General features: G+C 48.7%; 1 protein-coding gene across 1 annotated transcript in view; it reads right to left on the bottom strand.

The window, feature by feature from the left end:
* Positions 1 to 1297: 1297 nt before the first annotated feature.
* ADCK1 (aarF domain containing kinase 1) overlaps positions 1298 to 18707 on the bottom strand; it is a 133356-nt gene continuing 115946 nt past the window's right edge. Inside the window, exons 8-11 of the mRNA XM_023726124.1 lie at positions 13098 to 13247; positions 11673 to 11870; positions 3393 to 3586; positions 1298 to 2047 (exon numbers count right to left, since the gene is read on the bottom strand). Of these exons, the coding sequence (XP_023581892.1) occupies positions 1876 to 2047; positions 3393 to 3586; positions 11673 to 11870; positions 13098 to 13247 (714 nt within the window). The 3' untranslated portion in view covers positions 1298 to 1875. The remainder of the gene's footprint in view (positions 2048 to 3392; positions 3587 to 11672; positions 11871 to 13097; positions 13248 to 18707) is intronic.

Below are 18707 nucleotides of genomic sequence, written 5' to 3'. Positions count from 1 at the left end.
TCAAACTGCCCTGTCCCCCCAATTCCCCTGCCTCTTTGCTTTCCCTGTTCTGGGTGCTGGGCTCAGTGGCACCATGCTAATGTTTCAGATCCCAGGGCAGCAGGAAGCCAACCATTAAACCAAAAGTGAAAAAGCAAGGAAACATTACCTTGAACAGAAAGGACATTTATATTTACTTCAGTGGCTATAAAAGATACCATAAAATATAATATGCAGCATGCATCCTCATGATTAATAACAGATCTTGCAAAGTATTCTCTCAGGTCCTCCCTGGGTAGATCCAACTGGTCACTAAGAACAATTAATTCTTTCAGGAAGTAAAAAGGTTGAGAATCTTCTCTGGTCACTGGAAAATCTGCAGCTTGTATTACCAAAAATGAGACCAGAAAACGAGGCTCATGTTCAGGGTTTTTCTGGCCCTGTGAATGGGGTGAACCAAGATCAGACAGATTCATGTACAATTACTGTCTGCAAGTACTGGTGATTGGTGAGAGCCATGACCTGCCAAATCTGGGGTCTTGGGGGCCTGGAGATCACACAGACACAGGAGGTAGAGCAGGAGTTTTGAGATATTCCAGAAACAGAACCAAATGATGGAGCGGGCGGGAGAGGACAGTGCTGGCAGGAGGCAATACGGCAGAAGCATAGAGTCCAGAGAGGTGAGCAGAGATTTCAGAATGGAAACCTAGTCACAGCAACCAAGGTTCTAGCAACAGAACCACAGTCTCCAGAGGGACTGAGGAACCAGGAAGGATCTCTGGCCTGAAACTGGGTTTCACCGAATAAGGAACCAAAGGGATAAGTCAGGAAGTAACTAGCAAAACAAGGCAGGTGCCGAGGCCACCGGGAACGAGGTGAGAATCCAGGGGAACCAAGGTCCAAGGATTTGGCTGAGCCTCCGAATTCCTGGCCTTGGGCATCTTAACTCCTCTGACCAAGGTCTTGGGGTCTTGAAAGGTGAGAGAAACTTACAAGAAGCAGGAAGTGGCCCCAGAGTGCACAAGAAGCCAAGCAGAAGATCATATCAACACTTGGCTTCCAGGCCCATTCTCATCCAGTAGCCAATGTGGATTCACTCACAACCTGGAGTAAAAATCCCCACCCACCAAGCCCAGGTTTGATCTAATTTCCCCTAGGCCTCCCTGGGAAACCCCAACGAAGCAGGAACAAAGGGGAACTGTAATTAAACGACCTTGGCGAGGACCATGAGGCACATTCTGGATGCAGCATGTGGTTGGGGTTGGGGTGGGGACCAGTGAGTTAGGATGGACAAATCCTGTAACACTGAAGAGTTCTTTTATTGAAACACAGTACATGATACAAAACACCCAAGAAGTCACCATGTCAGCAGTGAACTCATGGCTGCAACGGAGTCTGCCTGAAAATGCCAAAGAAACTTACAAAAGTATCACACCTCTCGGGAGTGATATGGGAAGGAGAGGGAACCTGTTCTCTAGCGAGGTCAGAGACATGATCACCTGCAACAAAAATCAAACTTCCTACAAGTTAAATGTGCCCTCAGTGGGATACATGGTCCACCTTGACAATATAAAGGGTTAACGGAAGTGAGGGGACATTCAACCCAATGGCACACACCAGGAGTTGGAAAATAGACTGCTGTGTCTTCTCCCTGGATAAGGAGAGAAATCTATTCCATGATACAGCTTGTGGGCCCTGAGACAAGGACTGCAGACTGGGGAGAGGAATTCCAAAGGTGGAGGATACTGGTGTCATGGAGAGTGACCTGGGGCTTCAGAACACCATGTGGTAGAAATGGGGCAACTGGGTGGAGACATGGCAAAGAAGTGGGGAGTGAAAAGACATCTTCCCCACCCTAGGGTCAAACCAGAAAGGGACAGGGGAGAGCAAGTCCACTCAGTGTGATGCAGGAAACAGCCAGCAAAGCAAGGCCAAGACCCAGTTGGCAAGTCTCAACCCCTTCACACTCAGAATGAATTCATGAAGATTGATCTGCCATAAGTTGAAGGCTTCACTGAAAGAGATCTGGGTCCTTCTGAAGAACGAGCAAGTATTCTTCTTCTTGTGCCTGGAGGAGAGGCAAGGAGGGAAAGAGTGAGAGATCGAGAGGAAAAAACACTAGCTCAGTATCATTTAGGAAATGGAGGATGGTGGCTTTGCCCAATTGACCAGCTCCCTCCCACTGTGGACTGCTCTTGGTTATGTGATCACCCTACTGCCCAGTCAGGGCCCAAAGGAACTCAAATATTCCAAAAGAGTTTTTCAAGTGAGTAGGGTAAACAAAAGCAGTTGTTTAACAGGATCAATAATTTAATGGACCCATCAAGTAGAACATTCCAATGTTTCTCTTTTTCCAAAAGTAAATATATGCCAAACTTTCTGATGGTGAGAATCACTTGGAAACCTGGTCAGGTGGTCCTGAGAGGCAGAGGCCACTGTGAATTCAGCCCAGCTCAATCCTTTCTACATCAGCAAAAGGACATGATGAAAACTGGTGTTTATGATGATGACCTATTCAAGACTTCATTTCCTGAAGCCTCAGAAGAAGAATAAATCATGTTCAGCCATTTCAGTGTGCAGTATATTCTGCAGTAATCTAATCTGATATTTGATAGTGAATGCATGATATATATGGTCAACTCTCCCTTCACCACAGAATTTTCCAGAATGATCCATTCCCTGCCTAGTATGGAAGTTGACCACGGGCTAGACTTCTTCCTTTGGGCAATAAGGTTCAGCCAGAAGATGACCCTTTCCGTGTATTCACCACACTTAGGTAGAAGGGCCTAAAACCCTCATTCCTTTGCCACCATCTCCTTGAAGGAGCAACTTCCCTTCCTCACCAACACCCCAAGGGTACCCAGGCATCTAAAAAGGCATCTGACAAGATCTGAGGTATTGAAAGAGTCTGCTCCATTCATGCTCCTCCTCATGCAGGCCTTCCCAAGTCACAGCTACACTCACAAGGAAAAGAACACTGGCCTAGCTCCTGGCCAGTCTCTGGGGAGGCAGTTATAGGACCCTGGACCAGTCAGAGATGGGATACATATCAGGGGTTCCTGACCCCAAGTCCAGGGGACGCTTGGATGGGGCTGAGACTCTTAGAAAACACATCAAATTTTCCTGATGGTAAGAATTGCCTGGGAAGCTGGGTAGTTGGGCTAGGAGGGTGAAGTCTTGGACTCTGCCACTTTTCACAAGACAGGTTGTTCTCTGACCACCCACAAAACTGCCCCGAGGCACCAGCAGTTTGCTGGAGGTATTCTCTGCCCCTACTTTTCCTGCAAGGAGAGCTGGAGATTGGGAAGCTCAGGCAGGGCCCTGTGGACTGGTGGGAGAACATGGAAGTGGGTGGGTCTCCTGGGGCAGGCTGGGAGCCGGGGGAGGAGGGAGAGACAGGAGCCCACACTTACGAGGCCAGCGCCCTGATGCAGCAGCGAGACATGTTAAGGAAGGAGCTGGCACTAGCACGGGTTCCCAGGGCAGCCTCGATGCCACGCAGCAGGTCATTGGTCTTGAAGATCAGTAGCATCTGGCGTGGCACGTGGCTGAGGAGCTGGCTGATCTGGGGAAGGTAGTTGGCCGCATTGTCCCGGATTTCTGATTCCTGAAGCAGCAGTGGGGAGACAGAAATAAATGGTTGGTATGGGATGTGGCAGCCATGGGAGTGGGGAGCTGCAAGGAGACTCCAGGAGGGGGCTGCTAGCAGTTACCTTAGCACTACTAGGAACACTCCCCAAAGGGAAAGAGCTCTTCTTTTAACTTTTTTTTTTTTTTAATTGCACTTCAGGTGAAGGCTTACAGAACAAATGGTTTCTCATGAAACAGCAGTACACATATTGTTTTATGACATTGGTTAACAACCCCACAACATGTCAACCCTCTAACTTCTCAACCTTTTTTTTTTTGGTGAAAATACACATAGCCAAAGATACACCATTTCAAAAATTTCTACATGCACAGTTCAGTGACACTGACTTTAACTTTTTTTTAAATTGAAGACCAGTACAATAGGCTCTGGATGGAATGTCGCACTCCAGCTTCTGGCCACTCACTGGACACAGGACAGCACATAAAGAGGGAACAGGCCCCATTTCTGCTGCAGTTCATCCCTGGCTCCTCACAGCCAAGGTCAACAATTTGTTGTTGTTGTTGTTAGTTCCTGTTGAGTCAATTCTGACTCTTGGCAAACCCGTATGTACGGAGTAGGACTGAGCTCAGTAGCGTTTTCAAGGCTGTGACCTTTTGGAAGCAGATTGCCCGGTCTGTCTTCCAAGGCACCTCTGGATGAGTTCGAACCACTAACCTTTTGCCAGTAGTCGAGCATTTAACCATCTGCGCCACCCAGGGATGTCTAAGGTCAACAATACCCATCCCCAAATACCCCAAGCCAGTACTGACTGGGGCAGGAAACTGCCTTACCCACCAACCCTTCCACCCCAGCCCCATTTGATGAAGTTGAAATTAGCTGGCTTTCCTGCCCAGGGATCTATCCTTCCCTTATTCCCCAAGGCTCATTCACTGACCATCTATTGCAGCCAAGCCTGGAAAGAGCCCTGGAAGCTGGTACTAGCTGAGTCATGGCCCTTGCCCCTGCAGCCAAGCCCAAGCTGGGTCAGTCCATAGGTCCGAACCCTCCCCACCCCAGTCCCAAAGTCCTGCCCCATACCCTGCCTGACTGTGACTCACCAGACATACCCAGAGTCTTGCAGCCCACACTGCCTGGAGCCAGTCTCATCCCTCCCAACACCTGAGGTCCTGATGCCCCCAGAGCAGCATCGGGGTGAGCCCTCAAAACTGGTCATTCCCACAGCCCTGCCCCATCCTGGTGTGTAGGTTTGGGGCCTGGCTTCTGCTCCTTCCCTGCCCCCGACCTGTGTGTGGCTCTGGGCAGGTTACTGCCTCCAGCCAGAATCCTGAGCATGACAGTGCAGCTCTGATCTCTCCTTCCAGAAAAACGATGACCATGATGATGATGATAATGATGATAGATAACATGTAGGAAGCACTAACTACATAAACCAAGCACTCTGGGAATGCCTGCATATATCAACTCATTTACTCCTTCCAGTCCTATGAGGTGAATGGATTATTCCCACTTTAAAACGAGGAAACCTCGGCACTGAGAAGGTAAGTAACCTGCCCACTCCCTCTCACTTACAGCTAGTAAATGGCAAGGCTGGACTTCAATCCAGGCAGTCCAGCTCCCTAGCCCACACCCTGACCACCTAGCTCTACTGCCACTCCACCTGATACAGCAGGCCTGTGTGACTCTGAATAAGTCCTTTAGTCTTTGTTGATTCATTGTCCTCACCGAAAAACCGGGAATGATACTACCCTCTCTGCCCATCTCCCAGCAGTACCGAGAGGGTCATAAGAGATAAGGAGAAAGGCTCTCAATCCATGAAAGTCGTACTGATGGGACCCAAACCTACTGCTGTCCAGTCAATTCCAGCTGATAGGACAAAGGGGAACTGCCCCACAGGGTTTCCAAGGCGGTAATCTTTATGGAAGCAGGCTGCCACATCTTTCTCCTGTGGAGCAGCTGGTGGGTTCGAACCACCAACCTTTCAGTTAGCTGCCGAGCCAAGTACTTAATCATTTGCCACTGGGGTTCCTCATGGAGGGGCCCCAGTGCTGCCAAAAGGCATTACCACTATGGCCACCTTTCTATAGTGGAAGCAGCACTCAGCCTTCCAGGAGCATGTCTATGTGGCTGATAACTGAGTGCTGTGAAACTTGAAATGTCCCCCAGGCAAGAGCTATCAGACTTGAACATCTCCACAGGAAGCCAGACACCAAGAGGCCATCTGCCTCCCTGCTGCAAGGTAACCCTGCTCTGATGGCTAAGGCCAGACCAAGGCATAGCTCACCATAAGGGATCCACCTCTTTGCAATGTCAGAACTGGCCTGGCGACAGCCCCTCTCAGCTCGAACAGAAAGGGCCTTCACCCATCCAGGCTACCCCTTCAAGCCTAGACAGATCCTGATGGTGGGTGTCTGGGGTAGACTCTGTTCAGTGGCTACCCCACAGCCATTCTGCTTCTCCTTTGTAAAAGAACCTCAGCTCTGTTCACTTGATGTCTTGGGGCCATGTTCTTCAGGGTGGCTGAGCCCCTTCCAGCCCCAGGGTGGGGGACATCTTGATACAGCTCAGCCAATGCTGACTCTGAGCTCTCATTCCCCTTGCCAAGTGATTGGTTGAGGCATGGACGTGTGACACAATTCTGGCCAATGAGATATAAGAAGAAGTCTGTTGGGGGACTTCTGGGAAAGGTTTTCTTGCCCTTAAGAAATGATGTATGAGAAGAAATGAACCCTCTATTCCTGTCTCTAGATGCCACTGAACAAAGACAGTAAAGCTTCGAGCAGCTGCAGCCATCTTGAAATCACGAGAGGAAAACCAAGAAAATCACAGAGGAGTAAGTCCAGAGTCCTGAGTTTGTTAATCTTCTAAATTAACCAACCTAGAATCACCTACCTCCAGGCTTCTTGTTATGGAGAGAACAAATTGTTCATTGTTTAAGCCACTTTTAGTTTTTTGTTGTTGTTACAAGCAACCAAAAACATTCTCCCTGATACAGTGTTGGAGGTTCTCCTAATTCTCAATAAGACCAGGGCTCAGAAAGACTGAGAGACTGAGCTGGCCTGGAGTGACTCAGTTTACTTTCCAACCAGGTTCTTATCCAAAGTGAGCAAATAGAGTCGGTGTCTCCAGAACCTACACAAACACCTCTACTTGGCCGGATCCAGTCCCATGACTGCCGGGAACTTGTGGAAGATAAAAAGATATACAAGACAGGGCCCCTGCCCTCCAGGCACTCACCACACAGTTGGGGAGTTATGTGTATACAAATAACTACTCTGCAAGGGGGTATAAGGAACTTGCCACATCAGTGATACAAGTAGTAAGAGATCACTGGGGTGATGAGGAGAGGTATCCTGGAGGAGAGAACACTTCTTTAAAGAGCTGGCATTTAAGCTGAGTCTTGATGAATGAATAAGAATCCAAACACAGAATTCTATCGTGTTTAATAAAAACAGATATAGTTTATTGAGATCTATTATCTGCCATGTGATCTCATCCTTTCCTGTGGCTTTAAATACCCATCTATATGCTGAAGACTCCCAAATTTGTATCTTGAACCTGGACCTCTTCTCTAAGACTCAACTGCTCATGACACCCCTATCTAAATGTCTCAAAACAACTGCTCCCACCCTAAATATGTCCTTCCCAAAATCTTCCCTATGTCAGGAAGTGACACCCCCTACCCTATGTTGTTGTTAGGTGCTGTCAAGTGGATTCTGATTCATAGTGACCCTGTGTACAACAGAATGAAACACTGCCCAGTCCTGCGTCATCCTTACAACCGTTGTTATGCTTGAGCCCATTGTTGCAGCCATTGTGTCAATCCATCTCGTTGAGGCTCTTCCTCTTTTTTGCTGACCCTTTACTTTACCAAGCATGATGTCCTTCTCCAGGGACTGATCCCTCCTGATAACAGGTCCAAAGTATGTGAGACGCAGTCTTGCCATCTTTGCTTCTAAGGAGCATTCTGGTTGTACTTCTCTTCTTCCAAGGCAGATTTGTTCATTTTTTTGGCAGTCTATGGTATAGTCAATATTCTTTGCCAACACCACAATTTAAAGGCGTCAATTCTTCTTTGGTCTTCCTTATTCATCCTCCAGCTTTCGCATGCATATGAGGCGACTGAAAACAACACCATGGCTTGAGTCAGATGCACCTCAGTCTTCAAGGTGACACCTTTGCTTTTTAACACTTTAAAGAGGTCTTTTGTAGCAGATTTGCCCAATGCAATGCGTCTTTTGATTTCTTGACTGCTGCTTCCATGGGTGTTGATTGTGGATGCAGGTAAACTGAAATCCTTGACAACTTCAATCTTTTCTCTGTTAATCATGATGCTGCTTACTGGTGCAGTTGTGAGGACTATATGAAGAAGAACGGGGGCATCAGGATTGGTGGAAGACTCATTAACAACCTGTGTTATGCAGATGACACAACCTTGCTTGCTGAAAGTGAAGAGTACTTGAAGGACTTAGTGAAGAAGATCAAAGACCACAGCCTTCAGTATGTATTACACCTCTACATAAAGAAAACAAAAATCCTCACAACTGGAGCTACCCTACAACTCTTCTCAAAATCCTATGATGCAACTCTGAATCTTCCCTTTTCCTCCTCTCCACATCTAATTGAACAGAAAAAAACAAAAATCCAAACCAGTTGACACTCGATTCCTACTCATAGTGACTCTATAAGACAGAGCAGAACTGCCCCATAGGGTTTCCAAGGCTGTAATTTTTACGGAAGCAGGCTGCCACATCTTTCTCCTGTAGAGGGCTGGTGGTTCCAACCGATGACCTTTCAGTTAGCACCTGAGCACTTAACACTGCGCCATGAGGGCTCCTTAATACAACAAAAAGTCCTCTCAATTTTACCTCCAAAATACATCTTGGCTTCATCTACTTCTCTTCATCTTCATTGCTGCCAGTGCTTGACCCCCATCACTGCTCGACCTGGGTCCTACCCCAGTCCCCAGCCTACTAACGGGTTGCCCCATTGCTCACTGTGCACCTCTCTAGACAGAAATTTAAAAATAGCAAATCTGAACAAGTCATTCTCCTGCTTAAAGCCTGCTGAAGGTTCTGCTTTGTACTCAGAATGAATCTGAACTTCTTCCCATGGCTTATAAGGCCTTGTGTGACGCTCTCATGCCCAGCGCTCCAAATTCCTCTCATCCCACCATCGCCCACACCACACTCCAGACCATACCAAGCTCTTTCCTCCCGCTAGGCCTTAGCACAGGTGTGTCCTCCGCCTGCTATGCTTTCTCCAATCTCTTCCCTTGGCTGCAGCCTGTCTTGTTGGAAAGACAAATGAGGATGTGACCAATCCAGGACCTGCGAGTTGCCTCCAGTCCTGAAGCTGACCACAGTCCTGGCAAACATCCCCATTCCCAGAAATGAATAAGACGCCAAGGAATACAATACCCTTGAAGCAGGAAACACAACATCCTTGAAGGAATCTGGATCCAAATGATAACATCTGGATACATTTTGGACTTGAAAGAAGGGGGGCTGCAAGGCAAACCCACATTAGCCCCTCTACATAATCTCTGGAGCCGGGGCAGCAGCACTAAGATCTACCCATCCTTTGCTGCCCAGGACCTCGCCTTGTACGTAAGTTTTCCCCATAATAAGTCTTAGACCACTTTTTCAAGCTGGAGTGGTCTGCCTCTTTCTTCCGTCTGTCCCTACCTTCTGCACACGACAGTCGCTTTCAGATTTCCCCTGGGGAGCTCCCCCGCCCACCACCGCCATCTGACACTTGTCCTTCGGGCCTCAGCTTAGAAGTCAACTCCTCATTAAGGTTTTCTCTGAGCACACTACCTACAGCACCCTCCACCCACCCCCACCATTACTCAAATCACAGCACCCGGCTTCCCTCCTTCATGGCAACTATAACCTATAATTATTCATTCACCTGTTTGTTCACTTGCTTACTGTCTCTCTCAACCAAGGAGTAAGTTACATGAAGCCCTGTCTGTTCATCATTGCATCCTCAGCACCTAGCAGAGAGTCTGGCAAAACAAATGTCTGTTGAATGGATGAACTTCAGGCACTTTACATATATTATCAATAAAGTGGAAATTATCATCCATATCATCCCTATTCCACAAAGGAAGAAGACTGTCTCTCTTCTGAGATGATGAGCTTTAATGCTATGTAACTCTGGTGCTGGAGTTGCTGAGTGGTGCAAACAGTTAATGTACTCAGCTACGAACCAAAAGGCCCCTTGAAAGAAAGGTCTGGTGATCTACTTCCAAAAAATCAGCCATTGAAAACCCTATGGAGCATAGTTCTACTCTGACACACGAGGTCGCCATGAGTTGGAAATGACTCAAAAGCAACTGGTTTTTTGGTTTTTAAGCCTGGGGCTGCTGGTGGTCATTGGTGCCACCAAGATGGCTGAAGACTGATGTCAACTAGGAGGAAAGCAGAGCCAAGAGATGGAGAGAGATGGCCTCTTGATGACATTGTTTGAGACTTTGCATCCCGCCATTCCTAAAGCCACCTACCACGTATCAGCTTATAGATGAGGGCCATGAGGCTCAAAGAGGTGAAGGGAACCACCCAAGGTCACACCCCCAGGAAGAAGAGGTGCTGGAACTAGAACCCACGTCCTTCTTACTGCAAGAGTAGGACCCTGTCCTTATGGTGAGCAGGGGCCTCAGCGAGCCCATCTACCACATGGATTCAAGCAGATCTGGATGGGTCTCCAAAACTGATAGAATGGGAAGACAGAAGTCAATTCCATGAGAAGTGAGAGACCTCCTGGGAGGAGCACATGCTGAGTAGGAAGAATGAGCTTGCGCCGGTGTTTTGGATAGATAGAATTGTGTCCCCCCAAAATATATGTCAACTTGCCTAGGCCATGAATCCCAGTATTGTGTGGTTGTCCTCCATTTTTGTGATCTGATGTAATTTTCCTATGTGTTATAAATCCTAATCTCTGCCTGTGGTTAATGAGGCAAGATTAGGTTATGCTAAAGAAGTTTAGGGTGGGATGCAATACCCTTACTAAGGTCACAGCCCTGAACCAATGTCAGGGGAGTTCCCCTGGGGTGTGGCCTGCATCACCTTTTATCTTACAAGAGATAAAGGGAAAAAGAAGCGAGCAGAGAGATGGGAACTCATGCCACCAAGAAAGAGGCACTGGGAGCAGAGCACATGGACAGAGGGTCCCTGCGCTGAGAAGCTCCTAGACTAGGGAAGATTAATGACAAGGGCCTTCTCCCAGAGCCGACAGAGACAGAAAGCCTTCCCCTGGAGCTGGGCCCTGAATGCAGACTTCTAGCCTCCTCAAGTATAAGAAAATAAATTTCTGTTTGCTAAAGCCATCCACTGGTGGTATTTCTGTTACAGCAGAACTAGATAACTAAGGCACCCAGTAAACTTCTCTCATGGGCACAGGTGACAATGAGCATGAGGAAGAGATGTTCCTAGGATCTGTTTCCCAGCCCAGTCTCCATGGAACTCTTGTCTAGGTCCAATGGAGAAATGAGCTACAAACAGAGAACAAAAAAAGCTGTTTTACTAAAAACTCTGCAGGACAATGGGACAAGCAGCACTGCTTGGGTACCTCAGAAGAGTAAGCGAAGCACTTTCCCCCATATGGTACCTCAGAGAAGCCATGCTGGGTGCCAGCACACAGCAAAGGTGGGGCCGGATGTATTCATGAACACCCATGAGACAGTCCCTGGGCATTCCCAGAAGTCCTGAGAGAACTTGGCAGAGCCTGAAATCTTGCATGAGCAGTTGGAGCTAAAGCCACAGAGGTCTGGGTTACTACAGTTAACATTGCCCTGTTTATATGTCCAGGCTGGTAAGGCCTGAAGAGCATACAGTGGGATATCTTGTCCTTTCCTGTCTTCTGTTCAGGAGAACTGTTTCTCCTCCTGCCCCCTTCTTCTCATTTAACACTCCCCTAATTCTGACATGCACATGCGTGCACACACATTCACACACACACACACACACACACACACACACACACACACAGACACAGCCCTCCAGTCTAGAATCTGAGACCTTGGTTAGAAGGGGTCTCAAGGCTACCCCTGGTCCTTCCCCTTGCGTTCAGGAAATGACAGGGCCAGGAGGGGGCCACCTACCTCAGCAGCAGTGACTGGAGCTTGGCTGATGCCCCTGTTGACGGAGTTCCATGACCGGGCCGTCAGCATGCAGGCAAACAAGGGGTAGAGCTCGCCGGCTCCCAGGCGCTGGCTGTACTTCTTCACCTTCTTCATGTCCCTCCAGATCAGAGACTGCCAGAGGTGGCAGTAATCCAGGCGGAACTCTTCCGTGAGCACCTAAGGTGGGGGCAGCAGTGGCAGGAGCTGAGCCTCCTGTCCTCGTGAGGTCCTCACCGCGCAGGCCCCAAGTCCCTGGCTGGTGCTGACCACCACAAAGGGGCACAGATAAGGGCAATGGTTCCTGCATGATGTCTGCTTCTCTCTACAAGTTCAGCCAACCCTGCAGGCCCAAGGTCAAAGCTCCAGTTTGGTAACCTTGGTCCAGACTGGAGAGACTGCTAACTGCCCACCACAATCTACCTTCTCCTCTTCTTCCCAGGCACAGGCTACGTTTCTAGCCTCCCTGCATGTGACTGAGCTCCAACTGGTGGAAAGTGGCAGAAGCTCCACTTCCAGGCCCGGCCCATGAAAACTTTCCCATGCATGTTCCCATGTCCTGACCCTCACTGCCAGCTGACAGCACGATAACCTCCAAGGAGGCCTGGGAAGCAGAGCCCCACTCGGCCTGGAGCCTAGAAGAAGGGCTGCCTGCAGAATCCTTCGCCTGCCCAGGATTGGTACGTGAGCAAGAAATTAAACTTCTATCGTGTTTGGCCCAGCGTGCATTTTGGCGCTATGGGACAGCAGCTAGCCTACTCTAAACTAATGCATCCTTCTTCACTGAATCTTTTACCGGAGGCCAGCATTTTGGGATATGAGATCAGGGTCCTGAGGGGAGGATCAGGAGACCACTGGGGAACTGGGGAAACCTCCCAGGATCACATGCTTCATGAAATCAAGTCAGGCTCTGGGCCCCTGGAATAGGCAGGGAACGTCACAATTTCCAGGTAGGAGCTCATGGCTTATTCAAACCAGCTCTGCATCCTGAATTCCAGAGGACAGTCTGAGGCCATGTAGCCCCTACCAGTTACCCACCCCCTGGCCCACTACATAGCACATCCTCACTGGGGTGGAACACGCAGTTACCACCTCCCTCTGAAACCCCAGCTCACATCAGGGCAGTTTACTTCCCAGGGTTTCCTAGGAAGGCACGTTCTCTTACAGCTTACCAAGCGCTTTCATATATACACATTTCCACCGAATCCTCACAATGGCGGTAAAATAAAAAACAAGCCTCACTGTATTGAGGAGGAAACTGAGCCCTTATGTCTGCGACTTGCACACAAATACCCTACTAGGGTAGGGGAGGGCCCGCTCCAGCGCTTAGCTCTCGGCCTGCATTTCTGTAGCCTATATAAGAAGGCAGCGGGCTCTGGCCCCAGGCAGGACCAGAGCCCCCCCTACCTGGTAGAGTCCATGGTCCAACAAGATAACCTCTGCCTTCCCCGTGCCCGGGTGCTTCCGCACCAGCACATTGCCCGGGTGGGGATCACAGTGTACAAAGCCGTTGACAAAGATCATCTCACTGTATATCTTGCCCAGGTGGCGTGAGACCTGAAAAGGAAAGGTGGGTGGGAGTGCTGCTCCATTTACACTTGTCCCAGAGGCAGGACTTCTACGCTAGTCCCTCAATCCGGTCACTTTCAGGAAGCCCAGAGGGACCGGTGGGCCTGAGCAGCCATGGTGGAAGTGATGGTTTAAGACTGTGTAGCTCTCAAGTTTAAGAGAGAAGCTAAGCTCTAATCCAATGCTTCTTGACTTTAGCTGTACATTGAATCACCCGGAACTCAGAAATGCCAGGGGTAGAACCCAGGCATCAGTATTTTTTTAAAGTTTCCAAAGTGATTTTAATGCCCAGTAAGACGTGAGGCAGTGGTGGTTCAGTGGCAGAATTCTTGCCTTCTATGAGGGAGACCCAGGTTTGATTCCCGGCCAGTGCACCTCATGCACAGCCACCACTCATCTGTCAGTGGAGGCTTGTGTGTTGCTACGATACCGAACAGGTTTCAGTGGAGCTTCCAGACTAAGATGGACTAAGAAGAAAGGCTTGGCAATCTACTTCTGAAAGCCAGGCAATGGAAACCCTACGGAGCACAACAGAACACTGTCTAATCCACAACTGATCACGGGGATGGCGCAGGACCGGGCATTTTGTTCCATTGTGCATGGGCTTGCCATGAGTTGGGGGCTGACTCAAAGGCAGCAATAACAACAAGGTGGTTTTTCCAGTGGCTGTAACCCCCCGCCTCTTAAATCCGCTGCTCCATTCTTTCCCATTTTCTCTCTTCCCTACTGTCTTAGCAGTCCCTCTTTGTTTCTACCCCAAAGCTGGCAAAGGGCCAAAAAGGTGGGTTGAGGGAGTCACTCCACCTACCTCTTCTCCAAAGAACATGGCTGGGGGCTGAGTATCAGGCATAGATGACACCCCAGACCCACCCTTTGGGGTTGCCCCGCAGACTCAGGCCAGTCCCAGGCCCTTCTCCCCTCTCCTTCCAGGTCTCTCTTCCTATCCCCCTCCCACCAGAGCCCAGCGCTAATCTGATTTATGATGTCTGCACAGAAGAAATGACACTGGAGAAGCCATTTAAATCATCCTGTCACTGCTGCTCTCCCCCACCGAGGCAGTCTGCTTATCTCTACTCCCTTTTTATTAAAGCTAAAAGCTTCTTCCCAGCTAGGGAACAGCGGCTGAATAGAGCCAGCCCTGGCCCAGAGATGTTATGTCAAAGGGTCTCCACAGGACAAAGAGGCTCAACCCAGAAAGCTGATGCCCAGGGACACATGCTGCCCTTGGCATTCCTCTCAGCCTCCACTGGACCCCATGGTCACCAAAAAACATATCCCAGGCAGAGGAGAAAAGCCGGGACCCACAGGGTGGGGAACACAAAATTAGGATCTTAGGATGAAGACCCAATTCCTTTCCTCAACCTACCTGGCACAGCCTCCCTCCTCAGTCTCATCTCATACCACAGTGACACTCTAGCCACATTCACTATCTTTCTGCTTCTCCAATGATCCCTGTGCCTTCCTACCTCAGGGCCTTTGCATGTGCTATTTCCTCTGCCAGGAGCATCTTTACCTGGCTCAATCCCATGATTCCTTCAGCTCCCAGCTCAGCATCACCTCTCCAGAAAGCCTTTTCCCATATCCCAGACAAGATAAGGTACTCCTACCACACACTTCCATAGGATGCTGTACTTTTCTTTCATAGCACTGGCACACTATTTGTGTATTTGTTTAATTAATGACCATCTAGCCCAGTCTCACAACCTCCCAAGATGGCAGGGACTAGCTCTATTTTGTTAAACAGCTCTACTGAGGTACAACTTACAGACCATACTTGCTCTATTTTGCTGATCACTGAATCCCAGCTGCTAGAATCAAGTTCCATTTAGTAAACAACCAACGCTTGGGTGGGGAATGGATGGATGGATGAATAAACGTGAACAGAATTCTCCAAGAGCCTAAAGCAGAATCTTATGAGTCTGCAAATCCTTAGTCCAGGTCTTACAGGTTCACAGGGTGGTGGTGGGCTCAAGGATGGAAACTGTGGGACTGGCCAGGCCAAGATGCCCTGCACATGGATTTGAGTGATCAGAAAGGAATCCCAGAGACTCTCCCCACTTTCTGCTTTCCTCTCTCCCTCCTGCAAACATGAACTCAGCCCCGGGCAAATGTTATGAACCTCCTCTACCCACCACTCAATGATGGCAGCTAACTCTACAACCACTGCCTCACTTCATCGTCATAACAGCCCTTCTAAGGTAAGGACCATCACTCCCCATTTTATAAAAAGGGAAACTGAGGGTCAGAAAATGCAGTGACTTGCCTGAGACCACAACATTAAGTCTTGAGCTTGCTCCAAATTTAGGTCTGTCTGATTCCAGAGCCTATCCCTTACACAACTACTCTCTTTCCCAAGATACTGATTCCCCAACTGGGGAAAAGACTGGTGAGGAGCGAGACTCAGGACCTCAGAGACTCAGGTCACAGACACAAATGTACAAGCCTTTTGCTTATACTTCAAGGCTTGACTCAGGGCTCACTGCCTTCAGGAAGCCATCCTTAGATCCCCACCCACCCATACAGATTTCTCTCTTCTACAAACAGCAATGGCATTTGTTCCACCTCCCAGGCAATTCAGTACTCTCTCACTACATAGTCTCGTTTATTAGTTATCTTATACAAGCGTGTTTCAAAATGAGAAAAATCTCCTGTAGGACAAAGACCCCTCTTCCCCACATACTTGCAGGGACATGGTGGGCACGTAGTGAGCATTCAGCAAATACCGACTGACAGGTGAACTGATGTAGCATTTCCCAGGGTGTGGAAGGCCCAGGCAAGATGGTTTCCTTCACTAAGGTCTTAGCATCCCATCCAAGCCACACCCTTTGCAATTCTCATCCACTCCTTTTGACTACGAGGAGAGAGTCTCGTTTTTGGTACTTTTTACAGGGGGAGAAAGAGTAGGTGTCAGGCTCAGAACCATTGGCAGGCAAGGGTATCAAGCTAGAATTTAGTGATTTTGTTTTGTTTTCACTGAATTTATCTTTACCTTCCATTTTGTGGCTAGAGAGACAGGCTTTCCAGTGGAGATAACATGTTTCCTTTTAAAATAAATGCATTTAAGTCATTTAAGAGGGAAAGGGTTGACTAGAAAAGCATTCCACAATTAGTAGTACAGGAATATGTGGTAAAGCATTGGACTGCTAGCCTAAAGGCTGGCTGTTCAAACCCATCAGAGATGCCTCAAAAGACAGGCTTGCTTCCAAAAGGTCACAGCCTTAAAAACCGTCAGTTTCACTCTGCAGACATGGGGCCGCCATGAGTCATAATCGACAGCAACTAACAACAACATGTGGATGGGGAAAACAACAAAGAGTGACGGAAACTGGAAACACCAAATTAGTGCAGCCTCCTAAAGAGCTGGTGGGACATCTGGGGTGTCCCAAAGGGACACTGGGCTGGAGTTTGAGTGGTTCCAAAGGGTCCCAAGGACCCAGGTTCACAACTTGGCATTGGTCAGACCAGCAGGGTTCTTTCCCACAGTGTAACTCAGTGTGATTCAGGCCCATGAGCCAAGGGCAGGAGAACAAGGAATGCTCCTGTGACTAATGTTTGCTGAAGCAGAGATGGACTTCAAGACACACCACGGAGGGGCAGCCAGGGTGTGCTGGCCTGACGGGCCCACCACCTCTCATCACTCGCTTCCCAGAAAGATTCCAGGGTGGAAGAGAAAGAGCAGAAACACTCTAAGAGAAGCTGAGGCAGGAAAAGGGGGAAGAGATGGGGATGTCTGTCCCAGTATGTGTCCACTTCCTGTAGTGGCACCAAACTTGTGAATACGGGACTGCATTCAACGTGAAGGAGACCCTTCTCTCTCCACGATTTTCTGACATGCTGTGGTTCCTGCCTCTGATGCTTACCCCAACCCCACTAATCTCTGAATCCCAGGAAATTATAATCAGCCCCAAATTAAATCATTAAGATTAACCACACCTCAGTAAAAAGAGCTGCCATCCTTACTAACAGCCCTGTAGGAAGCTACGGTTATGATCCCATTTTGCAGATGAGGAACTGAGACTCATCGAGGTTTAACTTACTTACAGCTACCTGGCTAATAAGACGTAGAGTCAGGATTCAAACTATGCTCAGAACATAGTGCCCTCTCAGGAGGTGCCCCTGTGGTGGCTGTTGTTAAGGATTCCTTGTAACACTCCTGGGAGGTCAAAAGACTAGGTTTCATTGTACCTTTTTAAGAGACCAAGATTCGGGGTGAAAGAGGTTGTCTAAAATCTCGACACTATTCCCATGCCACACTGCTACCATGCCAGATCTCCAGCTCCTGCCATTTTCCCTGGATGGAATCAATGTTCCAGCTCACAGCATCTGTTCAAGCTAGGAGAGGACTTCGCTCCGTGTCAAGTCCCCAGACTCAGGCTGAGATGCTGCATGTCCCACAGCCACCATTTTCTGTTTCCTCGGTTGAGCCAGCAGCTCCCCATCTCTGTGCCACCAACAACCCCTCATGTTAGTTTCTTCTCCCCACAGAGCCATGCTTTGAAAGGTTGTACTTGCCAAACCGATTGCATTTATTAAGTAATAATTCATCTTGATTTGTCAAGGATGCGCGTAAGATCCAATCAAGTCTCCTGATCAGCCCAAGATAAGCAGGGTGGCCAGATTGAGCTGACGGAATTCCAGCCAAAAGCAGAGAAATGGCATTTCATTTAGCCTGCCAGACCTGTCATGGGGAGATGTATGATCTCCCTTAAGCTTTCTGAAATATTGCTAATCGCTCTGGGCCCCCATTATTGCATTGAAAGATGGCCCCTAGGGGCCTGGGGACTTGGGGTGGGAGCCCTTGCCCATGAGGAGTGAACTGCTGGAGAAGGAGGGGAAGGAGGAGCTGCCAATTCTAGCTCATATACACACAGCCAGAGCCACCAGAGGGGCCCTTGGTGTCTTTCCAGTTGGGGACTGCTCTTAATGTTCATTTTCACCAGGATAAACAGCTGTGGAAGGGAGAGACAGGCGGGGTGGAGCCAGCCCTGTGCCAACAGGACCCTAACACCATCTTGGTTCTGCCACTTAACAGCATGGATGACCTGGGACAAGTCTCTTTTCAATCTGGGTCTAAGTTCCCTTGGCTGTGAAACGTGACTAACTCCATCTCCTCTACCTTCCTTACAGAGTATCCTGGAGATTTATGGTTAAAATGAGAGCAGATATGGGAAAAGGCTTTATCCACGGTAAAATGAGACACACAAACATGTTTTTTTCTTTTATAACATGGTTGTTGTTAGGTGCCATTGAATCAATTTCAACTCATAATGACTCCATGTGACAGAGTAGAACTGCCCCATAGGGTTTTCTTGGCTGTAATCTTTACAGAAGCAGATCACCAGGTCTTTCTTCAGCAGAGCCGCTATGGGTTTGAACCACCAACCTTTCAGTGAGCAGCCGTCATGGACTGAATTGTGTCCCCCCAAAATATCTGTCAACTTGGCTGGG

Source organism: Trichechus manatus, unplaced genomic scaffold (genome assembly GCF_000243295.1).
Source record: "Trichechus manatus latirostris isolate Lorelei unplaced genomic scaffold, TriManLat1.0 scaffold00010, whole genome shotgun sequence".
NCBI lineage: Eukaryota > Metazoa > Chordata > Mammalia > Sirenia > Trichechidae > Trichechus > Trichechus manatus.
This window is presented reverse-complemented; position numbering and strand designations above follow the sequence as displayed.